General features: G+C 42.1%; 1 protein-coding gene across 2 annotated transcripts in view; it reads right to left on the bottom strand.

Moving 5' to 3' along the window:
* Positions 1-12,929, bottom strand: part of EPHA4 (EPH receptor A4) — a 166,937-nt gene that overhangs the window by 80,076 nt on the left and 73,932 nt on the right. For both annotated transcript variants that reach the window (XM_007521123.3, XM_007521124.2), the window contains exon 4: positions 6,546-6,701. In XM_007521123.3, the coding sequence (XP_007521185.1) occupies positions 6,546-6,701 (156 nt within the window). The remainder of the gene's footprint in view (positions 1-6,545; positions 6,702-12,929) is intronic.

Genomic DNA, 12,929 nt, shown 5'->3' on the forward strand with positions numbered 1-12,929 from the left:
TTGCTGCCTTTACAAAGCACTCTTTTTTCTTCTCTCATCTATTTTGAAACTCAGTAAGCATTTGGGATGTCACCTTAAATATGATATTGGCTCAACGCGGTATGTGTGGAGGGCATTTGGGCAGAGTAAGAAGGGTTTTTTTCACCTTAACTACTGAAAAAGCAACTAAATGGCAAGGCAATCAAAGACTTACAGCTAAGCGCACAGCTGATTTCTCCCAGTGTTACTACTTACAGACTCCCTTCCTGGGCGCCATACGGGTAAACTGAGGGAAGGGGTAAAGGGCTTAACTATCTATAGAGTGAAAGGTTGTTGGTTTCATTTATAAAGATCACAGTGAGGGCTAGGGAGACAGCATAATGGCTATGCAAAAAAAAAAAAAAAAAGCTTTCATGCCTAAGGCTCCAGGGGTCCAGGTTCAACCCCCGGCACCACCATAAGCTCAAGTTGTGAAGTGCTCCATTTTTTCTCTCTGTTATTTTCACTTGGTACCTCTTTCACTAAAAGAAAATATTTTTTAAAAAAGAATTTTATTTATTCATGAGGAAGAAGAAGAAGGAGAAGAAGAGAGAGAGAGAGAGAGAGTCAACACCAGACATCACTCTGATACATGTGCAGCTGGGGATTGAACTCGGAACCTCATAGTTGAGAATCCTTTGTGCCACCTCCCAGACTACAATCTTTTTTTTTTTTTCTTTTAAAAATCACATCTGAAATTTCCTCTAAGAAGTAATTCAAGAAATCAAAATTCCTTCATCAACTCAAATGGCATGCTTCCTGTATAGAAATATCAGTGTTTGGCCACTGGTGGCAATGCCACCCCAAACCCTGTTGGCTTTCTTAGCAAGTGTCAGTTCAAAGTTTACATTTCCATGGACTGGCAACAAGTGGTGAAGAACCCTGCTGGAAAAAGCAAACAAACAAATCTGAAACATTTGAGTGCATTTGCTTATGTGACTCCAAGCCAGCTTGTTTTTTTTTTTTTTTTTCTTTTCACCTCAGAGATAAAGGAAGTAGTCAATTCCTGTTAAAGGAGAATGTTTGGAATTCTTGTAGTACATTTTCCCGATGTTGTCACTGTGATGAAGGACGTCCTTGAAATTTATAGGAATAAAAAAGAGGGTCTCTGGGGCCAGATGGTGGCACAGCTGGCTCAAGCACACAGGTCACCATGCACAAGAATGGGGGGACTCAAGGTCCTGCTCCCCACCTGCAGGGGGAAAGTTTCACAAGTGGCGATCTCCTATCTCCTGCTCTCCATTACCAGGAAAGAGCTACCGATCTTAGTACTAATGTTAGTCTACTGATGTTCAGTTTCTACTACATATGGCACTTAGTCAAAATGCAGAATCTCAGACTGAGCTTTCTTGCTACTTCCTACTTGATTTCCATGTGATTTCTATACATACTAACGTTTTCTGAGAAGTATTTTTCTTTTTTAAAAAATATATTTAATTTATTTTCTCTTTTGTTGCCCTTGTTTTTCATGGTTAATATTGTTGTTATTATTGATGTTGCCATTATTGGATAGGACAGAGAGAAATGGAGAGAGGAGGGGAAGACAGAGAGGGGGAGAGAAAGATAAGACACCTGCAGACCTGCTTCACCACCTGTGAAGTGACTCCCCTGCAGGTGGGGAGCCGGGGGCTTGAACCGGCTTGTTCCTTGTGCTTTGGGCCACACACGCTTATCCCACTGTCAGACTCCCGAGAAGTATTTTTTCTAACTCTGTTATAACATGCTTGAATTATTTTCCCACAAACATTTATAGGATGCTACCACTGAATCACTGCCCATCCGCAGTTAACTGTAGGCTCCAACAATAGTCTTTGAAAAGAAAAAAAAAAAAAGTCATTTGCCACTCAAGTCTCTGAAGTTCTCAGGCAAGGTAGAAGGTGTGAAGAACTTCTTAGGCCTTTCCTTCTAAATTAGCCACTGCTGCCTTTATTCACCTGGTCTAATAGTTCTCCAAGTGAACAAAAACCTGATTTTACAGGCCAGTGGAGCAGAGTCTCTCTTTGGCCAGAAGAATGAGTCTCTGATAGTGTGTTTTATTTCTTCATTAGTGTGCCGTCACAGTGAGCGATCACTAAATGCAGGGCTGCATAAGAATGCTGGGGTTAAAGACAGCATAATGAACAAAGAAGGTGGCTGATTATCCAGGCTGTCAGCAAAGGGGAATTGGGTTTGTCACCTGGCTTAGCCAAGTGGTAAGAACTGATTAGAGGCTAGGATCAGTTTGAAAGGATCCCTGATGTTTATGTTTCTGTCCATCCTCACATCTTGTCAAGAGAATCTGATAAATCGGGGGGGGGGGGGGCAAGAGAGAAGGGGAGGGGCTCATTCTTGGGTTATCCGAACAAGAGCTTGTTTGAGGAATGTCCACCAACTTCTTCTTTATTATTGAAACATCTACTGCAAGTGCCCTTCAACCGGACTTTCTGCAGTGATGGAAATAATCTATAACTGCATTGTCCAGGATGGTCACCACTAGCAATGTGAGTCTAGCCAGCCCTTGAAATGTGTCTGATGGAAATGATTAGTGGAGTTTTCAGCTAAGTGTGTCTGACCTGCAGTTCAATAGTCCTACATGCCAAGCCGCTGTTATATAAGGTAGTACAGGCCTACTCTGTTCAGCAGGCATGGAGAAGTCTAAAGGAAGAATGATGTAGGCTTGATTACATTCCGATTCTGCAGCTTAGTGCACCTATTAGTAAATAGGGCCACCACCCTGATGGCTCTCAAAAGAGGCCTAAGAGGCATGCGTAATTGACATGAACTAAATTAAAGAAAAAAAGTAAAAATTCAACTTTGTTGAGAAGTTGTTTCAACCTTGACTGTGTGGTCAAATTATAGATGATAAATTTTGGAAGTAAGGGGTAGAGATAGATAGCATAATGGTTATTCAAAGAGACTCTCATGCCTGAGGCTCTGAAGTCCCAGGTGCAATCCCACATACCACCATAAACCAGAGCTGATAAGTGCTCTGTTAAAAAAAGGAAATAATATTACCTTAGTTCTGCACCCAGCGAGCATCCAGTAAGTAGTCTAGTTTCATACTCATAAGAGAGAAAAAGAAATGATCATAAAATAGACTGGATGGTGTCTGATGGTGGCACACCCAATTGAGTACACACATTATAAATTAGCTTGGCAATCTGTCCTGGGGTTAGTTTATGGAGGAAGAGAACATCAGGAAGGAAAAAAAGAACATAGACATATTGGATCCCTACCATATGCCAACCTTAGCCAATGTTTTCTTATTTGTTTCTTCAAATAATTCCAGAAGGTTGGTAATAAGAATATCAATTTACAGATAAGGCAACTGGATCTTGAGGAGGCTAAAAAAGTCTGGCAAGTTGATGGTACTGTCATTAGCACTAATATTCCCTCTTAGATCCAAGTCAGCAGGAAGCAGTGAAGCTTAGAAGGTCGCGCAAGTGAAGGGACCAAAAGAGGGAAAAAAACGCCACTCGTGACTTTGGCATTCCCATGGACCTTTGGTCACTGACAGCATGCCAGATAGTCTTCCTACATGACCACTACTAAACATACAGATTTTGAAATCTGAAAGAAAAAAACATGCATGAGACACTTAGCATTTTAAATGTTTTTGGTCCACCTGTATGCTATGAGAAAAAAATTGCTTTTCTCATATTTGGATCCTCAAGAGATTTATTTGCATAAGGATATCAATTTCCATAGGCTCTGTTCCTGCAAACATACATAGAATATATATTTTTGTAACTCAGACAGCTTTTGGAGTTTTTCAAAATTGCATTGTAGCAAACTGCAGCAATTAAGTGACTGATCCATGATCTCTTAAAATGCAAGGCAGTAAATCAGAATCATGAGGCTAAAATTCACTAGGAGAAAAAGATGAATTCTAGGAGAAGTACTACACAATCAACCCTCAAGCTAGAGAAGCCTGGCTCTATACAGAAAGTGGGTGGTGGACAGCATGGTGTCAATTAAGGCCAATTTTCGTGTCAACCTACAATAATTCCTCTCGAGTTTGCTATTATATTATAAATCGCCACAATTAGAGAATTGCTGAATAGGGAGAGATTAGTTTATGATGAAACCAATCACATAACTTGGGAAAATAGCAGAAGAATCTTCAGATCAGGCTAGTAGTTGAACGTGTCCAGTAAATATGGTTTTCCAGAGAAAGTTCTTAATCTACAGAAACAGAAGCAAAAGAAACAAAGAAAGAATTGCACACTTACACTCACACCCAAGATGGCTCTAGGATGAGCCTTAATTCTGGAAATATGTGTGCCTGGACCTTTGGAAGTAGGAACGGGAACATCCCAACTAAGGGGAACTATGTGATTCTTCCAGTTGTAGGACTTTATCAGAAAGTGTGGGTGTAGCCTTAGTCTTGTACTCTTAGCTGGCAGTTACCTCATCTGCAAAATGATAATACCTATCTTATAGATTTATTATTATAGAGGTAAAGTGATAAGGTCCACTGAAAGTAACTAATTATAAATGGCTGTTATTATAATTGTTCTCTTTGATTAAAAAAGGAATTCTAGAGGGCACAAGGATTTCAGACCTAAATATCCCCATGTCATTTGACTGGGCCAGACTATGAGCTTATAACTGCCCTAACCACCTCCAAACCAAAAAAAAAAAAAAAAAAAAAAAAAAAATGCTGTTATTCTTTAGAAAGGGCAAAAAGACATCAATCGCAGAGAACAAAATAATAAAAGAGTCATAGAACGAGGACTTGAGAGGGAGGCAAGTGAGATTGTTTTGCAGGAAACTGAGATTTTACATATGTACTAACAAGTGTATTCACTGTAAACCATTAATCCCCTAATAAATAACAAAATAAAGGGAAAAGAAAAAAGACAAGACATTGTTATTTTGCCAAGATAGCAGAACTTCCCAATATTACTATACAGGGAATTAAAAGAAAATAGTCATAATACTAGTGAAAGCTAAAATACACAAAATAAATCTGTTCCATTAAAATGAACATTTTTTTGGTGGGGGGAGAGGAGAGCTCAGACATGTCCTTAGAGATGCACTTTAATGCAGAGTCATCTGTTGTCTCCCTGGCCTTTATAAGCCCCCCCTTTTTCATTTTTTATAAGTGATTTAATATAAGGTTAATAGTGGTATAATCCCACACCTTTCCCACCACCAGAGTTCTGTGTCCTCATTCCCTTCACTGGAAACTGCAGTAGTTTTCCCAAGATCACAGATATAGGTTGATTATTATTTCTGCATTTATATATACTTGATTTTTTAAATTTTTCTTATTTATTTATTTATTCATTCCCTTTTGTCACCCTTGTTGTTTTGTGGTTGTAGTTATTATTGTAGTTGTTGATGTTGTCATTGTTGGATAGAACAGAGAGAAGTGGAGAGAGGAGGGGAAGACAGAGAGGGAGGGAGAAAGAGAGACACCTGCAGACCTGCTTCACCGCTTGTGAAGCGACTCCCCTGCAGGTGGGGAGCTGGGGGCTTGAACCGGGATCCTTATGCCTGTCCTTGTGCTTTGTGCCATGTGCACTTAACCCGCTGCGCTACCATCCACTCCCTGTATTTATATATATATTTGCCCATTTTGTTCTATGATCCTGCCTTCTCTCCCTTTCTAAGTCACGCCTAGTACTTCTGAGTGAATGGACATCATGTTATGTATCTCTAATGGCATGGAAACAAAAGGAGGCTGATGAAATCAGCAAGGATGAGAAAGATCATTATTAATGCTGTTCTCCAGATATGGAGAGTGAGACTTAAGAAGCTAACAGTCACAATACAGCAAGCTGGGGAAAACAAATCCCAAACCTATAAAAAGTCAACATATGTGACCACCGCTGGGCTGTCCCTCTCCATGCAGGGTCTACTCACAAGTGGAATCTGGTCCAAGTCGCAATCATTGCAAAGCCCTGAGTACAGGAGATGAATGGTAACCTTTAGGAAATACAGTCCCATATAAAGTGTGAGAGATGATTTCTCTGCATGCCAGCTGCCACCCCCAGCCATTCATTAGCCAAGCATTTATGAGATGCCTATCATTAAGCAGACATTTATGAGAATCCGGGATCAACTATGAGGAATACAAAACTCTGAGGAAAGAAGGAAGGAGGCAGTGACAGTGCAAGATATGACATCAGCACCCAACACTGAAACCACTTGCCCACGTGAGGGATCCCGACCTCCGAATCCTGCCTCCTACCTGTTTTCCCCACAGGTATCAAAATCCACTCCCCACCTCATGGAGGCCTCTATAAAATGACAAAGCCATTTATAAATTCCAGCCTCTGCATCATTACACTGTCAGACACCCCCTGAATGCTCAGCCTCTTCTCTGCAAAGGAGTCGGTTAGCAGCTGTGCATTCCTGAAGGCAGCCGGAGATCCTTTCTCTTCAGAAGTGCTGCCCTTGCTACGATTGAAGAAAGATGCATATTTGATCTAATTTGCCCCCTGTCTAGTGATCCTGGCAGAAGACCTGCTAGTGTCCTGCAAGGTGGTAATGAAAGCTGTTGGCATAGCAGGGTAAGAAGACAAGTATGTAATACTCACGTGTGCAGGGCATAGAGGCAGCGTCGCTGTCAGCTCGAAAAAAGCCTCGGTCACAGGTGCACGATGTAGCTCCCTCCCAGACAGAGTAGCTGTGGGGTGGGCATTTGGCACAGGTGGCATCTGTAGAGAGGGCCTTGTAATACCCAATTTTGCAGGCTAAGGAAAAAAAGAAAAGGAGGGGAAGAAAAAGCTATTGATTCATATACCACTCATATGGCAAGGCAAAATGCAGAGCCTGTCTTTAATTTACAAGGAAGGAGAGTTTTGCTAATCACTTGTGACCACCTGGCTGAAGACACAGGTAAAGCAACCCAGAATATATATATTCATTCACATTCTTGGTCAGGTGGCAAAGAGCCCTATGGGGTGGGGAGAGTCTTAAAACTGAGTATCAAGCAAGATCGGTGTCACAATTTACAGAACACTTCAGAGTATGTGCCAGGGAACCTGCTTATGAGATGAGACTGTTTAATACTTTTGACACCCTGGTCCATGGGCACTATTATTAGCTTTACCTTAGAATTGAAGAACACCAGTTTTGAGAAGTAATTTGCCTATACCAGACCAGGCATCTGGCAAATGTCAGGGACCAGCTTTGACCCTTCCCACCCCCAAACCAAGCCTGCTCCCCTAAAGTTGTGGTCACATGCTATGGAATTTGAGGACCTAGTTTTGAAGCAACTAGTTAAGAGTGTATCTAAGTTCTAGCAAAAAAAAAAAAAAATTGGTGATTATTTCTAATGACAGCTACCGAGAGAACCAAATGGGAAGGACACGTGAAAGTAACTTATGCAGCAAAGAAAAGCGTCAGGAGAATATGGATCCAGTTTTGGAGGAAAGAAATAAAAACTGCCTGCTTCCAAGGCAGGACTTTTTAAAATACACACCTGCTGCGTGTGTATTTTAAAGAACGTCAGGTAGTTCGTGCTTGTCTTCAAATTAATAAAAACCCTTCTCCCCTCCTCTATTTTTGCAACACCTCACTGATTCCCTCTACACAAACACCCCCAGCATCTGGTACAGAGAACATGGACCATATAGTTCCCTGGGCACCTGACAGGCTTTCCATGACTTCATCTTGAGAAACATCAAGTTGACACCAAGGACGGCTTTCATTAAATGTGGAAAAAGTCAATAATTCAGTGAAACCTCACAATAAAAAAAAATTAATAGGCCCTTTCTCCCCCTCCCTCCCATACACACACCTCTTTTCTCTCCCTCATCCCCTTCATAGCCACCTGCCCAGTCTGTCTCAACCTGAAATGAAAATTGACCAACACCCTCAGCATTCAACCCGCAGGGACAAGACCGTGAATAATTATCGCCAATGGCCATTGCAAAAAAGAATAAATAAATAAATGACACTTCACCCACAATCGTTCCACTCTGTTTCATTCTCAAGTCCTTTCTCGTATCACGTCCAGGAAATGCCTCTGAATTACCAAAAACACCAGGTGGGGCAAGGAACCTGAAGCATTTTTCCAACAGCCTGACCCCCAAGAAACCAACCACACCAGCATATGTTATGCAAATGCTTAGATTAACCAAGTCATCCCCAAAGTTGCGTACTTCTCTGAGGAGATAGGCCATTACTCATCCCTCAAGTATCCCACTGGCTCCCAGTCAGGTCTGTTCCTCCCTCTGGCAGATTCTGTTGGTATTTTCTTTATCATGCTCTTGCAATGGCAAGTGGAAAGGCAGCTCGGCAGAAGTTCCAGGAAAAACACACAGTTACTTCCAGTGTTATTAACTGAAGTTGTTTATGGAATTCTCTTTAACGCGCACAAACTTTATGACCTGTGGAACTCTGACAATAAAAGGGCTCCCAGATCAATCCCTCCCTTATTTGCTTTTCATCTTGCATTGGACCGGAGCATCTTAGAAAAACAAGTTGCTCCAATGACTGGGATTTATGTGTGGTGAGGTTCTATGCATCACGTAATTACAGAAGGTTCAATGTGAAAGGTTTTTTTTTTTCCTTCCCTTGCTCCTGTTGAACAGTACTAAGGGTTTGATTAAAATCAGAAACCCTCTGGGGTTTGCGTGTGTGTGTGTGGGGGGGGAATACAGGTCCAAAAAGGATGACAGAAGACCTAGTGGAGGTTGTATTGTTATGTGGAAAACTGGGAAATATTATGCATGTACAGACTATTGTATTTATTGTTGAATGTAAAACATTAATTCCCCCCAATTAAAAAAATACTGCTTGAAAAAAATAATAAATCAGAAACCCTGGTTTTGGTAGGAAGAAGCAAAATCAGAGTCAAATGCTTTCTTTCCATAGCCAACAAGAGTTGTGGAGCCTAGATGACCCCTCCCACCACACACACACACACACACACACACACACACACACACGCACACACACACACACACACACACACACACACGCACGCCAGGTTAGATCTACAACTCAGTCAATCACAAGTGACATCTTGTGGGCACCTGGCTACTAAAGGCAGAGCAGCAAATATACCAACACTGCTTTTTATGTTTCCCTATTAGTATCTGGAGGAAAAAAAAAAAAACCTTCCTGACCAATTCTGTGGGACAACACCTCCATTCCATTAGGCATCAAATTGAAAAAGCTCACAGTGGGAGAGGGAGATTGACAACAAGAAAAAAGTTGATTTACGACGGATTCAGGGGCAATGTGAAAATCGAACATATTCCAAAGCAGGTAAGAAATAATAAAGAAAGAAAGAAAAGGGGGCACTGCTGTTTCCTCCCCTCCTATTCTGAGTAAACAATTTTCCCCATTAAATGATGACGCTGACAGTTTGCTCAGTCGAGTTGGAATCTTCCTGAATATTTTAAAAGTTCAAAAACGCCGCTGTCAATGTGCAAAAGCCAAGGAGAAAAATATAAGTTTACAGCTCTACATGCCCCCCTTCCTATCCTAAAGGTAAGCTGGAATTAATGCTACCCAGAATAAATCCACTTGGATTTATTTATGAAACGCAGCCTTGGATAAGTATTTGGAAAACTGAGGGTGGTTGTTTTGTAAACATACTATTTTTATTTTCTTTCTCCCTTGCTTTTGTAAGTGCAAGCAGAAAAAAAATATAGAAAATTGTCATTGTGTTATTCTTGGCAACCTTAGTCACCCTCACCACATTCTCTTGTCTTCAACTCCATGAGGACCGTGTTATTAATATTTCAGGATTCTTAGAAAGGCTCTCTCAAAATATAGTAGCGGTTTCTCATGTGCACAGCCGTTCTGCTGCCTCCATGCAGAAATGAACGACTAAATGAACAGTTTCGTGCATCTCTGTGCTCTGTGTGGGTTCACAACCTTCCAGCGTTCGGGGCGTGAACGTGTAAGTACGCCCCCCCAGTCAGCCTCCTTCTATGTGCACCAGAGGATGTCCACTGCATTTTTCACACTAACCCAGATTTCCTAGAAAAATGCATTTGATCTCAGCAATCTACTGACTTGTAGATGACTACAGTTGTTTGATGACCTGCCCAACCTCTAGAATTATTTAAATTGGGGGCAGGGGCTGGCGGTAGTGCAGCGAATTAAGCTCACAAGGCCCTAAGGAGAAGCACGGGAATAATATTAGATCCCGGTTCCAGGCCCCGGCTCTCCACCTGCAAGGGGGTCGCTTCACAGGCAGTGAAGCAGGACTGCCGGCTCTTTCTCTCCCCCTCTCTGTCTTCCCCTCCTGTCTCCATTTCTCTCTGTCCAATCCAACAATGATGACAACAATAATAACAACAACGATAAACAACAAGGGCAACAAAATGGAAAACTTGGCCTCCAGGAGCAGTGGATTCAAAGAGCAGTCAGAGTCCCAGTGATAACCCTGGAGGCAAAAAAAAAAATTATGGGAGTCGGGTTAAGCGCACGTGGTGCAAAGCGCAAGGACCAGCTTAAGGATCCCAGTTCGAGCCCCCAGCTCCCCACCTACAGGGAAGTCACTTCACAGATGGTGAAGCAGGTCTGCAGGTGTCTATCTTTCTCTCCCCCTCTCTGTCTTCCTCTCCTCTCTCAATTTCTCTCTATCCTATCCAACAACGAGGGCATCAATAACAACAACAATAATAACTATAACAATAAAATAAGGGCAACAAAAGGGAATAAATATTAAAACGTTAAAAAAGGAATTATTGAAATTCATTTTTTTTCATCTTTTATTTATTGGTTAGAGACAGAGAAATTGAGAGTGAAAGGGGAGATAGACAGGGAGAGAATAAGAGATTCTGGCAACACTGCTTCATCACTTGTAACTTGTAATGTCCATACACACCCCCATATACACTACAGGTGGGAAGTGGGGGCTTGAACCTGGGTCCTTGATCACTGTAGCAAATGGGTTCAACTGGGTGTGCCCAGCCTCTTGTATCTTCCTATTAAAATACTAAACATAGAAGGGCCTGACATTGGTGTGCCTGACAGAGTGCACATGTCGCCATGGGTGAGGACCTGCTTTCAAATCCTCATCCCCTAACTTGTGAGGGAAAAGCTGCTTTAGCTCTGAAGTACTGTTGCAGATATCTCTTTGCCTCTCTCCATCCCCCACTTCTCTCTCAATTTCTCTCTCTTTAACCAAGAGATAAACAAGCAATCTTTTTTTAAAAAGAGTATGAAACCATAAATAAAATGCTAGATTTATCTGTATGGCTTCTGTTCTCTCTTCCTACTGGGCAGGGTCACTCTAGAGTCCGGTGTGTGTGTGTGTGTGTATGTGTGCGTGTGTATGTGTGTGTGTGAGTGTGTGTGTGTGAGAGTGAGTGTGTGTGAGTGTGTGTGTGAGTGTGTGTGTGTGTGAGTGTGTGTGAGTGTGTGTGTGTGAGTGTGTGTGTGTGTGTGTGTGAGTGTGTGTGAGTGTGTGTGTGAGTGTGTGTGTGAGTGTGTGTGTGTCAGTGTGTGTGTGTCAGTGTGTGTGTGTGTGAGTGTGTGTGTGTGTGAGTGTGTGTGTGAGTGTGAGTGTGTGTGTGTGAGTGTGTGAGTGTGTGTGTGAGTGTGTGTGAGTGAGTGTGTGTGAGTGTGTGTGTGTGAGTGTGTGTGTGTGTGTGTGTGTGAGTGTGTGTGAGTGTGTGTGTGTGTGTGTGTGTGTGTGTGTGTGTGTGTGTGCATGTGTGTGTGTGAAGGCACAGACACTGTTCTAAATGCTGAGAGTATCAATCACAATCAGTCACCTCAAGGAATCTGATTCATTTCCACTCGAGTGCTGCCCTCAGCCAGCTAGCTAATTTGGAAAACCTAATTTGGGCTAAAATAGGAACAAATAGACACTAATGAGGTAAACATTACCTTTCTGGGTAACAAGTGTGCATTTTAATATGGAGTCTCCAGCAGGTCAGAACTGAAATGCCTGCAATGGTTCTCTGGGGGCGGGGAGGGAGGTTGGGGGTTTGAACTGTTTATACACACCAGTCCCTGGGGAACATTGGCTTTGGACACCTGCAGGCTCCTCTAACCTGCCGGTAGGTATGGCATGAGGCACACTCACAAATGGACCCTACAAGGAAGCACTGCACACCGTCAGTTAGTGTGCTGGCTACACCGTTACTTTCCATATGCTTAAGAATCTGCTCTAGAAACATCGATGTCACTTTCAAAGCCATTATTATATGAGTTCTGTGATTGACTCCACTTGGTAGGCTATTTCTCATAGTGAAGTCCTCACTTAGAAATGTTGATGGGTTCTTGGAAATGGATTGTAAGAAAATGATACAGAAATGAAGTCAACTTGAACATGCACTAGTGGATATAAACAAGCATCAAATTCCTAAACCCTAGTTTGCGACCAGAAATCACTTTATGTGAGATGAATACCGAATGATCTCTCTTATAAGTGGAACCTAATGAACAGGGACAGGCAGGGAGAAAGCAAAGTGAAAGGTGAGCTAGGCTTGGTATATGTTACATTAAACCAAAGATCTTGGGTCTTGGGGGCGGGGGAGGGGAGGTTGGAAGAGAACTGTGGGGGGGGCGGCGGGCAGGTGCAGAATGAAAAGATATGCATGTGACAATGACTGCCCTATAAAGCATTAACCCCCTCAAAAAAAAAATCAACAAATTCTAAAGAAAAAATGAGATGACAACAAAAATGTGCATTTGTTTTCCAACTCGTTTATTTCAGTATAGGGTCATAGAAGGTGAGAACTAGTCGTGGAAAAGTATGCCCTCATACTCACACTTCGTACATACTCACTCACTCACTCACTCACTCACTCACTCAGACTGGGCCAATGAAGACACGCCGGTGAACCTAACATGCCCATCTTTGTGGAGACCAGAGAACATAGAGAAAGCCCACACACTCAACTCAAGAATGGCCCAAATGCCACAGATGTGAGTGGTGGGGAGTCATAACTTAGTCTCCTACTGACATTTTCATAATAGAACAGAGCATCAAAAATGTTATTCAAAGA

This window comes from Erinaceus europaeus, chromosome 7, assembly GCF_950295315.1.
Source record: "Erinaceus europaeus chromosome 7, mEriEur2.1, whole genome shotgun sequence".
Classification (NCBI taxonomy): domain Eukaryota; kingdom Metazoa; phylum Chordata; class Mammalia; order Eulipotyphla; family Erinaceidae; genus Erinaceus; species Erinaceus europaeus.